At 35.7% G+C, this 19,482-nt stretch overlaps 1 protein-coding gene across 2 annotated transcripts in view; it reads left to right on the plus strand.

The window, feature by feature from the left end:
• The window catches only part of LOC127833483 (protein timeless-like), a 48,451-nt gene that overhangs the window by 2,959 nt on the left and 26,010 nt on the right, over positions 1-19,482 (plus strand). For both annotated transcript variants that reach the window (XM_052358759.1, XM_052358760.1), the window contains exons 2-11: positions 2,496-2,757; positions 5,005-5,099; positions 6,050-6,111; positions 6,530-6,734; positions 10,104-10,237; positions 12,033-12,093; positions 15,176-15,229; positions 15,525-16,030; positions 17,424-17,493; positions 17,880-17,995. In XM_052358759.1, the coding sequence (XP_052214719.1) occupies positions 2,658-2,757; positions 5,005-5,099; positions 6,050-6,111; positions 6,530-6,734; positions 10,104-10,237; positions 12,033-12,093; positions 15,176-15,229; positions 15,525-16,030; positions 17,424-17,493; positions 17,880-17,995 (1,403 nt within the window). In that variant the 5' untranslated portion in view covers positions 2,496-2,657. The remainder of the gene's footprint in view (positions 1-2,495; positions 2,758-5,004; positions 5,100-6,049; positions 6,112-6,529; positions 6,735-10,103; positions 10,238-12,032; positions 12,094-15,175; positions 15,230-15,524; positions 16,031-17,423; positions 17,494-17,879; positions 17,996-19,482) is intronic.

A 19,482-nucleotide genomic window follows, 5' to 3' on the forward strand; every position in this document is an offset into this window, starting at 1 on the left:
GTCATTGTATTTGACTAAAATGTACACTTATAAAAATTTAAACAGACTATTTAATAGCATGCACAAACAAAATAACAATGTTCTTCAGTATTTTAACCCCTTTAAATATTATTTAACCCTGAATTTTGAAGCATTGGATCATTGAATCTAGATTTTAAAGTATCTTTAAATCCCCAAGAATAAATACTAATGTCAAAATCCATGTTTTAATAATTCATTGAGTCTTTTGCATAAGTTTAACTTAGCCATTCATTACTGTTGATGCAAAAATTAGACTGCAAAGATTTAAATGTTGGAATGGGAAACAAAACCATATGAATAAAACTTGTATTGCAATACATGTGGCTGCATTGCATGATTAGCAACATAAAACACACTCTTCACCATGTTACATCAGAGCTTTTCACTCTTATATAACAGAGGCCGAAATTTGGCCCCTTCCCAATTGAAAATAAGGTCATTTTTTCCCAAAATAGATAGAGGAGTTTCCCAAATTGTAAAAAAAAAAATTTTTTTTTTTACTTAGACATATTTGGCATCTCCCAAATTGAAAGCAATGAACTCTAATATGATTAAGAATGCACCACAATGTGTCTTTTAATACTTCTGCACAATGAAAAAGACCCTGTTTCAAAAACTTAAAAAAAACACGGTCTTCCCAAAATGAGCAGTTATCGCGCATGAAATTCCCAATTTAGGGCCTCTTCCCAATTTCCTGATGAAAAGCCCTGTACATGTATGTAAATTACGAGGTTATAAAAGAGACACATATATTGGAAGATCTGTTACACTATTGGCCATGTGAATAAGGCTAATAATTCCCACGTTTCATTGCCAAGGCCATGGCCAAGTTCAAGGTGAAGCGAGGCTTTGCTTCCAACCAATATTAAACTGTGAATCCTATGACGTACATGTACATAAATAGGCATGCTGAAATACTCGCAGACAGTATTGCTGTATAGGGAACGATGGTCATAAAGTGTTGGCTGAAGAAGCCTTTGCATTGAAGACTGAACCATTGGATTTTAAGTCAGTGTAATAGTGGCATTAATTTGAAATTGTTAAGAGCTCTGAAGAAAGCGCTTATTATAAGATTTCTCTGAAATAGTTTGTATATTTGCTGAAAGGAGACGCCGTACAAATGAGAGATTTATTTTCTTGTTCAAGACTGGCAAGATTCTGTTTTGCATGTTTTAATTTTTTTTTTTTTTCATAACTTTCATTCTTTAGATATTTTTTAATGTATTGTTATCCAAGGGACATACCAGGAATTTAAGCTCTTAACGAATAATTAGAATAATTTTTTTATTTTAGTTTTTAAATCAGCAATCCATTAACTTATGTTAATTTACGTTTTCATGAAATAAGTCTCTTTTTTTTAAACACCTACAATTTATACTGTCAAGTAAAAAAGATTTTAATTAAGTTGTGTATTAGTTAATTTTTATTCTTGACTGACTGTCAGAAATTTTAAGTATAGAACACTTTAACTATTAAAATTTAATAGAAACTCGATTGCATTATAAACCCATATTGCAATTAAATAATATTGTTTAGAATGTACATGTATATTATATAATTTGGCTTTGCCTGACTACTTTTAATATTCTGTTGTTGTATTAATTGAATATTTTGAAGAAATATCATGGATTCAAGAAAAAGAAGTACATTTTAAATCCAGAATTCAGATGTTTTTTCATGGTATATCATTTCCCTAGTTTAAATAATCTATTTAAAAGTATATTAATTTATATGTATTCGATATTTTATCCCCACGCTCCAAATTGGAGCGGGAGGATTATGTGGTTACATGTATCTCCGCCATCTGTCTGTCTTTCTGTCCTGGCCACCTTCTCCTCCTACACTATTAGCACTAGAACAGTAGAACCTTGAAACTTAAACACATGATAGCTATGAGCATATGTGTGATAGTGCACTATTTGGAATTTTGATCTGACCCCTGGTCAAAAACTGCAGCGTGGGGATATGCGTCGGCTGTGGCCGCGCCATTTCTAGTTTTATTTCTGTTAGTTACCAATTCATTTCATGCAGAAAATGACTTTTGTTGGTTGAGTTAATTTTCATTAATGATAACAAATTGATAATTTTGAAGATAACAGTTTGTTACATGAGGTAGGGAGATAATTAAATGCCATGAAAAAGTCTGCTTTTTAGGGCATGTGGCTGAATTATTTTTTTTTATATTTGTTTAATAGTTTTTTTTACATTGTATACCGGTAATCAAAATAAAGAGATTGTCATGTTTGTTGATACAACATGTCCAAGAATGATAATGCCATTTGAGGCATACCCTGAGGTGGACTGTACATGTACTAGGGATGGTTGAAGAAATTAATTAAGTTCCTTGTTTATCAGTTTTCTTCCATTTTTTTTACAATTTTAATGTGGAAGAAATTTTGGTACCAGAATATAAAAAAAGACATGTGAATGTGAAGTTTTCGTCTGACTGATAATTTGCTATTTGTCTTTTTCAGATTATAAAACTAAAATGAGCAAACAACAGTGCTGCTTATTGTATTCTACCTAACAGTGGGATTCGTACTGTAACAAAAAACATACACCAACAACATTCTGTGTACTGAAGAGTTGTGAGTTTGTACTCACTGATATTTAGTGGAGTGTAACCCTCACACAAGATGGAGTGGGCGATCATGAACTTTGGGGGCCTGAATGGCCTGATGGGGACCCTGGGATACGTGGAGGAGGATCAGTACATTGTGGATGATGACTGCCTTGGTGAGTAGGCTATTTATAATCACTTAACCCTGGACATCTCAGGTACACATTGTGATTTGTTTGTAGTCCCTTAGAAAATCAAAATAAAATCAAGACCTTTCTTGCAAGATTCAAGTTTTAAAGGCTTCATTTCCAACCCTCAGATACTTATGAGCAGCAAACAGCATAAATTCTGAACAGGCTGCAAGTTACTCGCAGGCTCTTCTGGTTTAATGCTGTTTGCACATAGCAATTTTCACTTTGCCTCTGAGTTGGAAAGGGTAAAGGCTGTTATTCAATTAACGCCCTTAATTTATTCAAAATGCATTGTCGTTTAAAAGAAATCTGCCTTTCTTGATAATCAGTCTGTCGTAACTCTTGAGTGCACAGTGCTGTTGTTTTTTTTTCGAAGCATTAGAAAGAAACATAATACACAAATATTTAAAATGGCTTTTTTATATAGCGTTACGTGATTTATTGGAAGGGAGAGACAACAGAACATTGTATTAGCCTTCAGGGAGATTGTATCAGAGATTGCATCAGAAAGATTCCATGTTATTCTCTTGCAAATTAGAAGAAAACTTATACATGTGACCATACTGTTGTATGTTTTTTCCTCAAATGGCCTATAAGTTCAACAGGGCTAAGTTCATGTTCAAATTTAAGGGAGAAGTTACTTCTCCCTCAGCTGAAACTAGGGAGAAGCAACTTAAAAGAGAAGTAGTTTCTGTTCAGCATTTTATCAATTATTCTCTTTCCTCATACCCCTCATTACACCTCACCCATCATCAAAAATCAGAAAGCACTCACATTTGGCAGTATTTGGGAAACCATTAATAAATATAAACAAACACACTTACGTGTTAATGTTGGGTTTTTATTGAATTTAATTGTATTAATATATTATCGGTAAATGTTTGGCTCAAAGTAAATTTCAAGAAGTCACTTCTCCTTCATGTAATTAGAGGGAGAAGTTAATATTTCCAGGGAGAAGTTACATGTATCTCCCACTTCTCCCTCATGGCTGAGCCCTGGTCAATAATCTTTAAGTGTTTTATGTGACAGTGTAAATGAAAAACAAAAGAACATTTCTGGGGCACATAAATTTCACTATGTTGTCCCAGTTCTAGAATAAGCATGCAATCAATTCTTGGAATTCCATCCTGAAGCTGTCAGCATAAATCATGAGGACAGTTTAAAGTGAGGGTTCAATATCAGCTGTCTGAGACCTAGTTCTTTGGAATTACCGGCATTGGTAACAGTAACCAAGAACAGATACCATTGCAGAACATTTGTAATTGCCATATTGCGTGACGGATTGCATCCATCTTTGTGTCAAGGATCCTCTTGTTATATCTCAACTCTGAGGATTGTAGTGAAAAGGGGGTGGTTTGACCTACATTTTTACAGGTAAATGGAGAAAAACATGGTCATTGCTATGCATTTGTACCACATCTATAAAAAAGATGTAATGTTTTGCTGCACTTGACTTAATGTATGCATACATTTACTGACAGTGACCTTAGCATAAGACCACCCTTTTTTAAATTAAATTTTTGCAATTCTAGTATTTGAGCTTTTCAAATATCACGTTAAACATCTTTCACTATAAACTGTGAAAAAATTGGTATTTTTGACACCATTAACTGCAAAAGTCTCATAGAAAGTAAATTCTAATTGAAAACATTCTGTCTGATGGGAAAATCAAAACTGATCCCTAGACCTTATTCTCTGTGTGTGTATGTCCCTACTGGTCTATATTTGCATGTGTATCCCCACTGGTCTATTTCTGAGTATGTGTGTCCCCACTGGTCTATTTCTGACGGAGTATGTATGTCCTCACAGGTATATTTATGTGTGTGTATGTCCCTACAGGTCTATAATGCGTGTGTATATGTCCCCACAGGTCTATTTCTGTGTGTATGTCCCCACAGGTCTGTTTCTGTGTTTGTATGTCCCCACAAGTCTATTTCTGTGTTTGTATGTCCCCACATGTGTATTTCCGTGTGAGTTTGTCCTGACAGGTCTATTTCTGTGTATGTTTCCTACAGGTCTATTTCTATGTGATTTATCTCCCCACATGTCTATTTCTGTGTGAGTTTATCTCCCCTACAGGTCTATTTCTATGTGATTTATCTCCCCACATGTCTATTTCTGTGTGAGTTTATCTCCCCTACAGGTTTATTTCTATGTGATTTATCTCCCCACATGTCTATTTCTGTGTGAGTTTATCTCCCCTACAGGTCTATTTCTGTGTGTGTATTGTAGAGAGTCTGGAGATGATGCTGTGTCAGCTGGAGGAAGATGACCCAGTTAGGAGAGAGACCCTCAGACAGATGGCCAATTCCAACATTATACAGAAGGTGCGCAGGGCTTTTTTCATTCTTAGAGAATGGTGGTTTTTCACAATTTTGAGACATTCGCGACCAAAATTTTCACAATTTTGAGAAGTTCATAGCTAAAATTTTCTTGATTTAAAAAAAATTTGCGGCTCATTATTTTACAATTTTGAGAAGTTTGCAACAAATTTTTTTCACAAACTTAGGAGCCAATTCACTAAGAAGGGAAAGAAAGCATGGTGCGTTCAATATATTTATAAATAAATGCCTATTTAAAGGCCTTCAAATTTCAGGAGATGGATGATTATTTTTTTTATAAAAAAAACTAACATTTATATCTGTTTTCCACTTATTTTGACTATGTATATCATTGTGCAAAAATTTGAGGGTATGTATTACTTTACGCATCGTGGATGTAATGAAATCCGATGTGTGTTTATTTAGTGTTTTAGCAAAATGAAGCATTAATTTTTTAAAGGGGTGGTGTTTTTATGCTCCCTCAAAATTTATTTTGGGGGGAGCATATAGTCACCGCTTCGTCTGTAGGTGAGTGCGTCTGTCTGTCTGTCTGTCCGTCCGTGCACAATTTTTGTCCGGGCTATTTCTCAGCAACTAATGACCGGAATTCAATGAAACTTTTGGAAGCTTCACTACCAAGAGGAGATGTGCATATTGTCAGAGGGTTCTGGTCGGATGATTTTTTCACAGAGTTATGGCCCTTTGAAATTTTCTATAAAAAAGTTCTTGTCCCCCCAACTACTGTGCCCTCAAGACGTTTCCTTTTATCGGAATATATAGTGCAATATTGTGACAAAAAAACCTTTGGGGAGCATCACCCGTCTCCGATGGTTTCTTGTTTAGGGAAGGTATGGTATGTCACATGTAGGTCAACTCCCAATATCATGCAGAGGATGCATCTAGGGAAACGCATATGGCCTGTCACTTTTCTGTATTTTACTTTGATATGTTTTCAGGAGCTAGTTCCTCTTGTGTCACATCTGAAAGATGACCCTGATATTTTCCACATGGCTATCAAGTAAGTAGTGTTTGATAAATGAATAAGCCAAATAGCAAATCATAGCTGTTCTGTTGCATGGCTTACTGAACCACTGTGACTAATGATTATAAGGCAGTAAACAGTGATATATGGGACTATATATCATATTGGCACAATATTATTTCTTCAATCCATCTGAGGAATAATATGTAAGTAATAATATATATAAAAAATGTTGTTTTTTATGTGATTTATTTTCCAATAAACTAAGGTAAGATTGATATATTTATAGGATGAGAAATGCTTTTGTAAAAGCTACGTCAGATACCATATGCGAGTGTGTCTATATTTAGTGTTGGCAGTTTTGACAGTCAAAATACAAATATTTACACAACATAAACATTGTTAGCTTTTTTGCGAAAAATATTGTAAAATGGTGCATACATCACATTACCAGGTTGCTGGTAGCCCTCACACGCCCAGTGGAATGTCTACAACAGGAGATCACCAAAGGTCATTCCAAGGGTCATGCCAAGGTCACCAACATTGACCTGCCCTGGGTGGAGGAAGTGGGAGGTTTTTTGGGTCGTGCAAAATCCTGCTGTGCCAACGCAGTGTTTATCAGGGCCATCTACACTGAGGTCAAGAAGATCATCAGTGATGTGAGTTAAACAGTAGTTGTAGTATTTTCCTTTTTTGAACTAGTTATTTTTTGTTCAATTCTCATAAGTGAATATGAAATAGCTCAGTTTTTTTCTTGGTTGTCAAAGTTGTTTTATGTTCGATTTTTAACCCTTTCCCACTTAGAAGCAAAGTGAAAACTGATATGTGCAAACAGAATAAAACCAGAACAGCCTGCAAGTAACTCGCAGTCTGTTCAGGTTTTATGTGTTTGCTGCTAATCAGTATCTAAGGGTTGGAAATGAAGCCTTTAAAACTTGAATCTAGTAAGAAAGGTCTTTAATTAAATTTAACTTTCTAAAGGACTACAGATGCTTCAAAATACGTTTTTAAGTGGGAAAGAGTTAAAGTGGATATGATCTGGCTCATTTGGTAGAGAACTGGACTTCAAACACATGGAGAGTTAGTTGCTAGGCCCTGCCACAGAACTGATGTGAGGATAAGTTTAACAATTATTTTTACAGCCATTTATTCCCTCTCCGTTAAAAGCTTGGTACACAAGTGTCAGTGGCTTGCATAAGTGGATACAATTAGTACTGAAAACCCAGATTACACACAGCAAGAATAAAAAGTTGTATAAATGGAGAAAATTCCATATAAACAAACACAAACAATAATAAATACAGTATATTTTTGATAGTTTTGGGCATCCATTTTTGCTATGTTTGTTGTTATACCCCCATTACTGGTAATGGGGGCTATATAGGAGTCACTTTGTCGGTCTGTCCCAAATTTTTATCCGATCTTCACCAAACTTGGTCAGAAGTTGTATGTAGATGATGTCAAGGTCAGGTTTAAATATGGGTCATGTCGAGTCAAAAACTAGGTCACAGGGTCACTTAGTGCGTTTTAAACCGAAAGTTTGTCCGGACCATAACTATGTCATTTATCGTTAAATTTTAAAATGACTTGGTACATTTGTTCACCATCATGGGACGGTGTGTTGCGCGAAAGAAGTACGTCAACATCTCAAAGGTCAAGGTCACACTTTGAATTCCAAGAAAGGTCAAATGCATGTCCGGGCCATAACTTTATCATTTATTATGAGATTTTAAAATCATTTGGAAAATGTGTTCACCATCATTGGACGGTATGTCACTCGAAAGAATTACGTCGATATCTCCAAGGTCAAGGTCACACTTTGAGTTCAAAGATAAAAAATTGCCATAAATGAGCTTGTCCGGGCCATAACTATGTCATTCATTGTGAGATTTTAAAATCATTTGGCACATTTGCTCACCATCATTGGACAGTGTGTCGCACAAAAGAATTACGTTGATATTTCCAAGGTCAAGGTCACACTTTAAGTTCAAAGGTCCAAAAATGGCCATAAATGAGCTTGTCCGGGCCATAACTATGTTGTTCATTGCAAGATTTTAAAATAATTTGGCACATTTGTTCAGCATCATTTGCTAGTGTGTCGTGCGAAAGAATTACGTTGATATCTCCAAGGTTAAGGTCAAACTTTGAGTTCAAAGGTCAAAAATGGCCATAAATGAGCTTGTCCGGGCCATAACTATGTCATTCATTGTGAGATTTTAAAATCATATGGCACATTTGTTCACCTTTATTGGATGGTGTGTCGCGCGAAAAAAAATAAAGTCGATATCTCCAAGGTCACACTGTGAGTTCAAAGGTAAAAAATGGCCGTAAATGATCTTGTCCGGACCATAACTATGTCATTCATTGTGAGATTTTAAAATTACTTGGTACATTTGTTCACAATCATTGGACAATGTGTCATGCGAAAGAATTACGTCAATATCTTGAAGGTCAAGGTTGCACTTGGAGTTTAAAAGTGAAAAATGGCCATAAATGAGCTTGTCCGGGCCATAACTATGTCATTCATTGTGAAATTTTAACATTACTCTGTACATTAATTTTGTCGACAGTCATTGGACAGCCTGTCGTGCAAAAGAATTCTAGAGTTCAATAGTCAAAATGACCATAAATAATAATGGCATAATAATTCTTAAAAATCACCATTTAGATTCTATTGTTTTGTGAAGACAGCTTGCAAAATAGTCTGTGTCAATGCGGCATGTTGGGGTATACGTCACGTCTGTGACAAAGCTCTAGTTGTAAATGCATCTGAAAAAGAGGTGATTTGTTTAAGTACACTACTTATTTCCAGAAATTAAATTAAGAGAACAAACACACTGGTAGCAAACTATTCCGAATAAGTTGGATAACCTTTTCAGTCCTCTTTCAGACAGCATAATGTAACTGACTGAATGCTTAAACAGGGTATTCTTATTCATCTGTCCATATTTGCCTATGTGCGTATTTGAATTGGCCTTTCAATTTTGTCAAGTTGGTTTTTTCATTATTTATCGCTCAAGACCTGTTTTTTTATCACTAGCAAAAAGAGGCAAGGCATCTTTACATCGGCAATTTGTGGAAATTAGATTGACATGCTCTCTTAGTATTGATTTTAATACAGTAGTGACAGAAATTGTGAAGGAAATTTACAGATAATTTACAAAATTCTGTCTCTGAATTGTTGAAATTGCATTTGGCTAAGGTCACTAAGAGGATCAAACTTTGAACATGTCCCCTTAGTCTCTGATTTGTATGCCCCGGAAGGAGGGCATATAGTGATTGGACCGTCCGTCCATCTGTCATTCCGTCACACTTTGCATTTACGTTTCGCATTTAGGTTTCGAAAAAATGCTCATAACTTCTAATGCCATTCACATAGCAACTTGATATTTGGCATGCATGTGTATCTCATGGAGCTGCACATTTTGAGTGGTGAAAGGTCAAGGTCATTCTTCAAGGTCAAAGGTAAAAAAAACATGTATCAAAGCGGCGCAATAGGGGGCATTGTGTTTCTGACAAACACATCTCTTGTTTTTTATATTTCCAGACTTTGCAACATGCATTTTTTCAACACTTTATGTCACACATAAATCAATATGGTTTTATTACAATGTACAGTCCAAGAATAATGATCATGCATGCATACGGGCATGCCCATAAGGTCAAAAGTGAAGAGTATGCCTGCCAGCAAAATATAACATGAAATAACAGTTATAATTTTATTTTAATGTACTTTTTTCACATATGGGGTATTGTTTTTGTCCATTATCACACAGACTGTTTGCATTATAATTTTGGTCGCAGATCTAATTGTTATTTTTTTAAACATAAATTTTGTTTCTCCAATAAAGATTAGAAACCTACAGGTTGGCCATTGTTAAACCCCTTCTTTTTTCAGCTTTTTATACATACTTATGGAATATTTTTTTTCTGAGTTATCTAGGGGACAGCCACAACATTTTGGGGCCATTTAGTAGATGTTTGCTGTAAATTGCCATCCCTAATCAATGTCTGTTGTGTCTGCGTAGTCTGGAGAATATGACCTAGTGGAGGAGGACTGCCAGTCCATTAAGACGTGCCTGGTGCTGCTACGTAACCTGCTTCATGTACCCAGCACACAGACAGATGGAGGACAGAACGACATACACCTCGCATTCCTAAGGTAAGACATGCACATCCCATTCCTTAGATAAGACATACACCAGGCATTCCTTAGGTAAGACATACACCAGGCATTCCTTAGGTAAAACATACACTTCACATCCCTTAGGTAGACATACACTTCACATTCCTTAGGTAAGACATACACTTCACATACCTTAGGTAAGATATACACTTCACATTCCTTAGGTAAGACATACACCTGGCATTCTTTAGGTAAGACATACACATGGTATTCTTTAGGTAAGACATACACCTGGCATTCTTTAGGTAAGACATACACCTGGCATTCTTTAGGTAAGACATACACCTGGCATTCTTAATGTAAGACATACACCTGGTATTCTTAGGTAAGACATACACCTGGTATTCTTAGGTAAGACATACACCTGGCATTCTTTATGTAAGACATACACCTGGCATTCTTTAGGTATGAGATACATTTGGCATTCTTTTGGTAAGACATACATCTGGCATTTTTCAGGTAAGACATACACCTGGCATTCTTTAGGTATGACATACACCTGACATTCTTTTGGTAAGATGTGTGCCATTTGTCATAGATTGGTGTTGGAATGTCTATTGTTATAGTCTTATAATCAGATACTCTCCCAATACCAACTGGTTTTTGTTAAGTGGAAACATTTTAAATGGGCAGGAAATGTTCATCTGTTTTGTTGGTAGTTAAATGTTAGTGCAACATGCCAATGATGGAATACTAGAATAATTCACAAAGCTTTTAAACATCATTTGTCGAAAAAAATAATCTGCTCAGGGTGTATGTTTTCCTCCAATTAATGACAAACATGTTTCAGAAACCATTCTGAAGCATGCTCTGTTTAAAATGATGGATTTTGCTGAATATTGTATGATGGTGTAACATATTGCCTCTGCCCATTTAATTCCTCCTATTTTATGTTGTTCATAATTAGTAATATTATATTACCTTATTCTGGGTTATTTTTGTAATTTCTGGAACATTCTGTAGTACGGACATTAAAATCAATACAGAATAAGCCGCCTGCGGATAGAGAACATGGTGAACATGACAGTTGACAGTTATGTTGCATCTGTCCACATGCTGGAGTTGGCTTCCAACCAAAGCTAGCTGGCTTTTTTTTGGACAGTAAAAAGCATGTGGGTTATTTTTGGTTTCTGATCATGCTCTTATTTTTGGGTTTGGCACATCACTGTGGTTTCCCCTGAACATTTATGTTTCAGATGTCTTTATTCTTCTTCTAATCAAATTTTAGAATATTATATTCACATGAACATTTTTTTATGCCCCCGGATCGAATGATCGGAGGCATAATGTTTTTGGCCTGTCTGTCATTCTGTCCAAAAACTTGTTTTGCGATAACTTTTGAAATATTGAAGATAGCAACTTGATATTTGGCATGCATTTGAATCTCATGAAGCTGCATGTTTTGAGTGGTGAAAGGTCAAGGTCATCCTTCAAGGTCAAAAGTAAAAAAATACAATCCAAGGGAAGTAATAAGCTTTAAAAGGGAGATTATTTCTTAACCTGCCAAGTGATATATTGAAATATTATTTCAAAGCGGCGCAATAGGGGGCATTGTGTTTCTGACAAACACATCTCTTGTTTAAACCAGTAAATATTGCTAAATGTTCAATATTTTATCCTTTTGTATCCTGAAAATATTGAATTTCTACAAATGAAATTTTAATCTGATATTTTCTCTTAAGTATGTCTTTATTTACGATTTCTTTAGCAAGATTTGTGAATACCAGTCCTGAGCTGGTAATCTGACTTGAGTGTTTTCTATTCTTTTCAGCTCCCTTTTGGAGAATGGCTTGGATGACTTAGTTCTTACCTTGCTGAACACAAAACAGAAGGTAATTCAGTGTTTTTGTGTGTCAAATTTGGGTTCATAAATTTGGCTTGAACCCCAATCTTAAAAAGAAAATATTTTTGTATTCAAATGATAGCCTGAAATTCCCAATTTGAAGGTCCCCCCTATCCCCCCCCCCCCAAAAAAAAAGAGAAATATATTGAAATATTCAGTTCATGAACAGGTCTAGAAGCTAAACCTTAGTAGGTATAATATTAAAAATACTTTTATTCTACATGCTTAAGTATTTGTTAGCAAAAGAAAAAAAAAAACACTTGTCCATGCCCAAGAAGATTTGTTACTTGGGTTATGCTGGATGGTGCTATATACAGGAGACGTCCAGTTCAAAAGACCACCCTGTATATTTAAAACCATGATGTCAAGCATTTAGATCACTGAACCCTGCGGGGATAACACTGAACCCTGTGGGGATCAAACTTGCAACCCCTGAGCAATAGATTGGACACAACAATCAATTTCATAGTGCTGTTTGTGTCTTATCAACTATGGATTTTGCTTATCAATTGTTGATGTATGTTTTTCTAGCAACAAAAGTACAGGGTTGCATGTATATATTTTCGTTGAATCTCATGAACAAAATAAGACTTACATAAATGGTTAAATTTTTTCTCCCAAGGCTTTAAAGCAAAAACTGTATTGTTTCACAAAAATAATGATATTGTTGGCAACTTCAATTGATATACGTCTTGTGAAGGGCCAAGCCTTAGTTTTCTTAAACATGACACTAGTGATTGCTGGTCAATATTGACATATGGTATTTGTTCATAGTGTTCCCTGTTTAGAACAAAATGTGAGAACATGACAGCACACATGATAGACATGCTATGAAAATTGTTATTTATATTTCTATGTGCTTCAGATTAGAGACTTGAGTTGTGAATTCACCAATTATCATAGAAACGTTGTTTTGAATAACAGTAGAGGGTTAATATGGCTAAAATTAAACAATGTAAAAATTGGTCTTGATATTTATATTTACTTGAAATAAGAGACTACCTATGATGTCACCGGTTGTCATAGTAACGCTGTTTTGAAATAACAAAAGATAGAAAATATGGCTCACACGTAAGGCATGGAGGCTACTTGAGAAAAAACAACATGTTATCTAACAAACCAATTAGCCTTTAGATGTAACGTGAGAGCAGAAAAGGAGCGTCTTTTCTTGTTATTTCCATTTGGGCTGTTTTTGTTATTTGATTATTTTTAGTTATTTGATTATTTTTATTTTTTGCTAATGAATGTTGCAGGCATAATTATGCTAAATATGAAACTCAAGTTTCACGGCTCAGCCATGAGGGAGAAGTGGAAGATAACTTCTCCCTGGACATATTTACTTCTCCCTTTAATCACATGAAGTGTGTTTGTTTATATTTATTAATGGTTTCCAAAATACTGTCAAATGTGAGTGTTTTTTATTGATGGGTAAGGTGTAATGAGGGGTTTAAAGTAAGTGAAGAGTCGATTAAATGCTAACAGAAACTACTTCTCCTTTAAGTTGCCACTCCCTAATTTAAGCTTTGAACATAGGCTTAGCCCTGAGTAAAGAATGAAAGTGTCAGTCAGTGTAACATTTTTAACTGTTTGGAGGAAAACGTCAATGGTTGCTAATTTCTGTTCACATTTGAAGTTTGTTTGTAGTTGTTTTGTTCTACTTTTATGGCGTTGAACTTCATATTATTCACACTGAACGATGCTGCATGACTTTGTTTACCAGCTGAGTACACTTATTCAACAATCATGAATAATTCTGACATTTGAAGTTACATACCCATTTGCCAAGTACTAAGTGCAAAACAAAAATAATCCATAAGGCTTTAGAGAGAAAAACAAACTTGTTGGCTACTATTTCTGTAGGTATGTGCCTTTAAACTTAGGCATGGGCATATAAAATGTGATGAGTTTGTTTAAAAAAAAAAAACTATTGTGATAAGTTTGTGAAGAAAACTTTTTCCATATTTCTCAAGGTTTTATTAGAAAGTTGAAATATGTCATCACAATAAAATGCCAATGTTCAAGGCGCTATTTTTACTTAACTCTTTCAGTGCTGGAACCTAATTTTGAAGGCCTTTGCAAACAGTTTGGATCCAGATGAGACGCCACAAAACATGGTGTCTCATCAGGATCCAAACTGTTTGCTATTCTGATAGTATACTTTGAAAAAAAATCGAAGAAAATGCTAATTTGAGAAATTCAGCAGACAACATTTTAGCAGACGACAAATTTTGCAGCATGCAAAGAGTTAATACTGATGTATGCGTCCTTGGGCTTGGAGATCAGTAAGGCCTCTGTGCCTATTACGGAAGAGTTGTGGGGTGTCAAAGCATGAGTTTAAATATAACAGTATGATCATGATAATACCTGGGCATCTACCTCAAGTAGAGTTGGCTACTGTGAAACCAATATTATTTGCCTGACACTAATTTTCGTGGAATTTTCTGGGACCTCTTATCTTTCATATGAAAGACAAAGTCCACAGTGCTATATCAGACAGTATCAAAAAATCCATTAATTTTAGATGAAACAAAAAATTTAGATTTCATGAATCTACAAAATTAAATGTCAACAAAAATAATGGAATCTACAGTAATGATTATTATGGATTCACTATTGTAGTTTGAAGAGTCATTGATAATTTAATCTAGATTCATGAACATAGTTTCAATAATCATTGATAATGTATTCTGAAATAACGATTGATGTTTCAATAATCATTGATAATATATTCTGAATTTATGATTGATGTTTCAATAATCATTTATTATGTTTTTTCCATTCATCGTAGTTTGAAGAATCGTTGATTACGTATGAGCTGTGCTATGTGAAAGGAGGCTTTCATGCATGTGGATTAAGTGTCTTCCCAGACTAGCCTGTGCAGTCCGCACAGGCTAATCAGGGATGACACTTTCTGTCTAAACTGGATTTTTGCTAAGAAGAGACTTTCTTTAAACAGAAAATATCATAAAAGCGGAAAGTGTCGTCCCTGATTAGCCTATGCGGACTGCACAGGCTAATCTGGGAGACACTTTACGCACATGCATTATACGCACATGCATTGTTTGTTGCAGGAATACTGGGGTGCCACCTTAGTCCAGCTAGTCTCGCTTCTCTATAGAGACCTGGTACGTACACTTGGAAAGCTATCTTACAACTTCACTTTTGAGGTCATGTTGAAATGATAGACGTGATGTATACTTAGCAATCAGGATGTCCTCTATGAATACATGCTTACCTTTCTGAATTTAATCTTTTTAATTAAGTGTAACCTTTCTTAATAAAGTATCACCTTTCTTAATCAAGTGTAATCTTTATAAATAACTTTGTAAATTAAATAATCTAAACTTTCTGAATAAAGTCTGACCTTTCTAAAATAAAAAATAAAAATACTGAACTAAATCAAGTCTAGCCTTCTCTTAGGTTGGAGAAGTTTTCCTTGCATTAGAAGACATGGGGATGTGTGATGCTGATTCTTGTGACTCCGCCACATGTTCCCACTGCGAAAACAGCATGGACCGTTGCATGTTATATCCAGGAAAACTTGACCATAACACCCAGACAGAGAATGGGGAGGGCTGGTCAGATATTAGTGGAAGCCAGGCAGGGCAGGACAGATGTAAATCGGTCAGTGAACAAACAGTAAAATGTGAACAGAGGTCTACGCGAACATGTGGTAGTAGCTTGCTTGAGAGTTTCGGCACAAAATGTCGGTTGTCGAATGAGGACGTGGAGGCGAATGCACGAAAATTAGCTGCAAATAAACATGGTGGCAGTGGAAGTGGTATTGTACGTAGCAACTCAGCAAACAGTATGTCTGATAATTCAACCATACAGGCATCTGAGACAGAGAAAATGGCCACCTCTGAATCAAGCATGGAGCGAAAATCTAGCGGCTACGGGACCAACAGCTTTGTGGATAACACTTGGTAACATGGGCCTTCATTTTCAAGCAAAATATTATACATTGATTTGCACAAAAACACTTGTTTTCTTGTTATGTATGTACAAATTTTATGCAGTTTAACAGTCACCTTCACTTTAGTCACTGATGTTTTCATTTTATAAAATATTGTTCTCAGAATGTCGGGCTCACATATATTGAATGTCGGGCTCAGCAAATTTTAGGATAAGACATGGCCCTTTGATTTTGTTCACTTTATTAACTTTGTCTGCACTTATTTATTATGCCCCCCTTCGAAGAAGAGGGGGTATATTGCTTTGCTCATGTCCGTCTGTCGGTCGGTCGGTCTGTCGGTCCGTCCACCAGGTGGTTGTCAGACAATAACTCAAGAACGCTTGGGCCTAGGATCATGAAACTTCATAGGTACATTGATCATGACTTGCAGATGACCCCTATTGATTTTGAGGTCACTAGGTCAAAGGTCAAGGTCACGGTGACCCGAAATAGTAAAATGGTTTCCGGATGATAACTCAAGAACGCTTAGGCCTAGGATCATGAAACTTGATAGGTAGATTGATCATGGCTCGCAGATGACCCCTATTGATTTTCAGGTCACTAGGTCAAAGGTCAAGGTCACAGTGACCTGAAATAGTAAAATGGTTTCCGGATGATAACTCAAGAACGCTTATTCCTAGGATCATGAAACTTGATAGGTAGATTGATCAGGACTTGCAGATGACCCCTATTGATTTTGAGGTCACTAGGTCAAAGGTCAAGGTCACAGTGACCCGAAATAGTAAAATGGTTTCTGGATGATAACTCAAGAATGCTTAGGCCTAGGATCATGAAACTTGATAGGTAGATTGATCATGACTCGCAGATGACCCCTATTGATTTTCAGGTCACTAGGTCAAAGGTCAAGGTCACGATGACCCGAAATAGTAAAATGGTTTCTGGATGATAACTGAAGAACGCTTATTCCTAGGATCATGAAACTTGATAGGTAGATTGATCATGATTCGCAGATGACCCCTATTGATTGTCAGGTCACTAGATCAAAGGTCAAGGTCACGGTGACCCGAAATAGTAAAATGGTGTCCGGATGATGACTCAAGAATGCTTATGGCTAGGATCATGAAACTTCATAGGTACATTGATCATGACTGGCAGATGACCCCTATTGATTTTCAGGTCACTAGGTCAAAGGTCAAGGTCACAGTGACAAAAAACATATTAACACAATGGCTCTCACTACAACAGAGAGCCCATATGGGGGGCATGCATGTTTTACAAACAGCCCTTGTTGAATTGGTCTTTGATGAAACTTATCTACCATAATGATCGGTTGATTTGTATGCAACATCAATTTGGCGATCTTTCTATGCATATCTCAATCTACAGTTTTGTTTCATTTGTAGTGATCGTCTAGTTGACTTCACAAATAACTTCCTTGAAAATGGGGTCTCTAACCTTGTAAACATACTGCAGGTAAGATGGTTGTCACAATTTTAATTTTAATCCTTTACTACAAAAAAAATTGTTACAAAAAAGTAGTCTTTTCTCTTTTTTCCCTATGATTGGTAATTGTACAACGCTTTCTTACATCCACATGGTTAAATTTCTATGCATCAGAATACTACATTGTTGTTTATTTGTTTATTAACGTAATAAAAGGGATAAACATGTTTGAATATGACTTGTACATAATTCACAACTGGTTGTATGTGTGTTTAATGACACTTTAATAGTATTTGGTTACTTTTGTTTTGATTACTTTTGTTGGTGTGGCTTTTTGGAATTTTTTCATTTAAAAGAGTCGCTAAGTTTTCCCAGAGCGAAGCTAAATAAAATCTCATTTTTTCCCCTCTCCTCAGGATGAGATTCTGGCCCCACAGTCATCATCAGAGCTGGACGACTCGTACTTCCTGTGGAGTGTAGCCTTCTTCCTGAAGTTTGCACGCCGGAAAGAGATCGAGTTCCGCAAGATCAGGTGGGTGTCCCAGTGTGCCTTGCTGTTGTCATGGTTACATTGTTGTTGTCGGAAAGATCAGCATTTAACCCCTTACTGCTCAGAAGCAACGTTTAAATGGCTATATGCAACCAGCATAAAACCAGAACCGCCCGCGAGTAACTCGCAGTCTGTTCAAGTTTTATGCTGTTTGCTGCTCATCAGTATCTTAGGGTTTGAAAGGAAGCCTTTGAAACTTGAATCCAGTAATTTCTGTCCGGTGTGTGTGGGGGGGGGGGGGGAAGGGATTTTGATGTTTTTTTATCACCTATCATCATTGAACTGCATGTTAATCTTTCAGGTTTCAGTTTCAGCATCAGTGGCCTTTTAGAAAAAATTGAAATGAAGAAAACATGAAATAAATTCAGGGGTTTCACTGGGTCAAAAAAAACGTGACTGTCACTACTTAAATTCGTTGCTTTATATAACTTAGAGCCAATGTTTGTCCACAATAATCATATTAATTAAAACAAAAATCTATATTGACAAATTAAAAGTCTAAACAATGATCAATGTCACCATGAAATAGCATCCAGTCTGGAGATTAAAATGAAACATTGTTATTGTAAATAATAGGATATATTTATTTCACAACACGTTATTTCAACTTATGTCATCAACGTTGACAGTTTTGTTAGGTCGCGAAAATATATGACAATATCAACATTACATTTTACTTGCAGAGTGATTAATCCTCCTTCCAAACAAGTTCTTTATTTGTTGAAATAACAACTTTCTGCCCCTATTCATGTTAAAATTTCTCATGATTGAGGACAGACAGAGTTTTAAAGTTCAGAAATAAAATCCAAACACAAATATGTTTTCCATGCCGTAATTTCGGACTAAAAATTAACCGCATATTCGCATTAAAAAAGATGATTAATTTTCAAATGTTTATAGGTATTTTGAATTAAAAATCACTATTTTTGCAAACAAAAAATATATAGCCAAAGAATTCAGAAGTTAAAAAAAAATCAATAGTGCTGAGTTTGATTTCATTCGAGTGTGATTGTGCCTAACCAAGCGTGACCTCAGAGATAATCTTTCACAGCATGTTACTATCGTCTGCAACAAAAGGCTAATTAGTGATCTGATAACAAACCATGGCCTTGTTTGTTCACAATGTGTTGACTTAATACACCCCAGGCAGTCATGTAGGGCCTGTTATCTGTGTATTCATGTCGATGTTACTGGCGATTTATACGGCCTGAAAGCAGGAATTTAGAGATTAAAAGGGCATTTGACAGAAAAATAGAGGGGCGCTTTTAAAGTGGGCAAATTTTAGAGGGGCGCAGCGCCCCACTATTTATTGCTAGCTGGAGCACTGTGTTTGTATTAACAATTTGCTTGGTTAATATTAGTGACGTTGTTTTTACTGACAATAAGCCGTTCTTTATTCTTTGGTGCAAAACAATAACATCATCGAGAAAAAAAAAAATTATACAAAAAAATAATATGAACATGATAAT

This window comes from Dreissena polymorpha, chromosome 6, assembly GCF_020536995.1.
Source record: "Dreissena polymorpha isolate Duluth1 chromosome 6, UMN_Dpol_1.0, whole genome shotgun sequence".
Lineage (NCBI taxonomy): Eukaryota > Metazoa > Mollusca > Bivalvia > Myida > Dreissenidae > Dreissena > Dreissena polymorpha.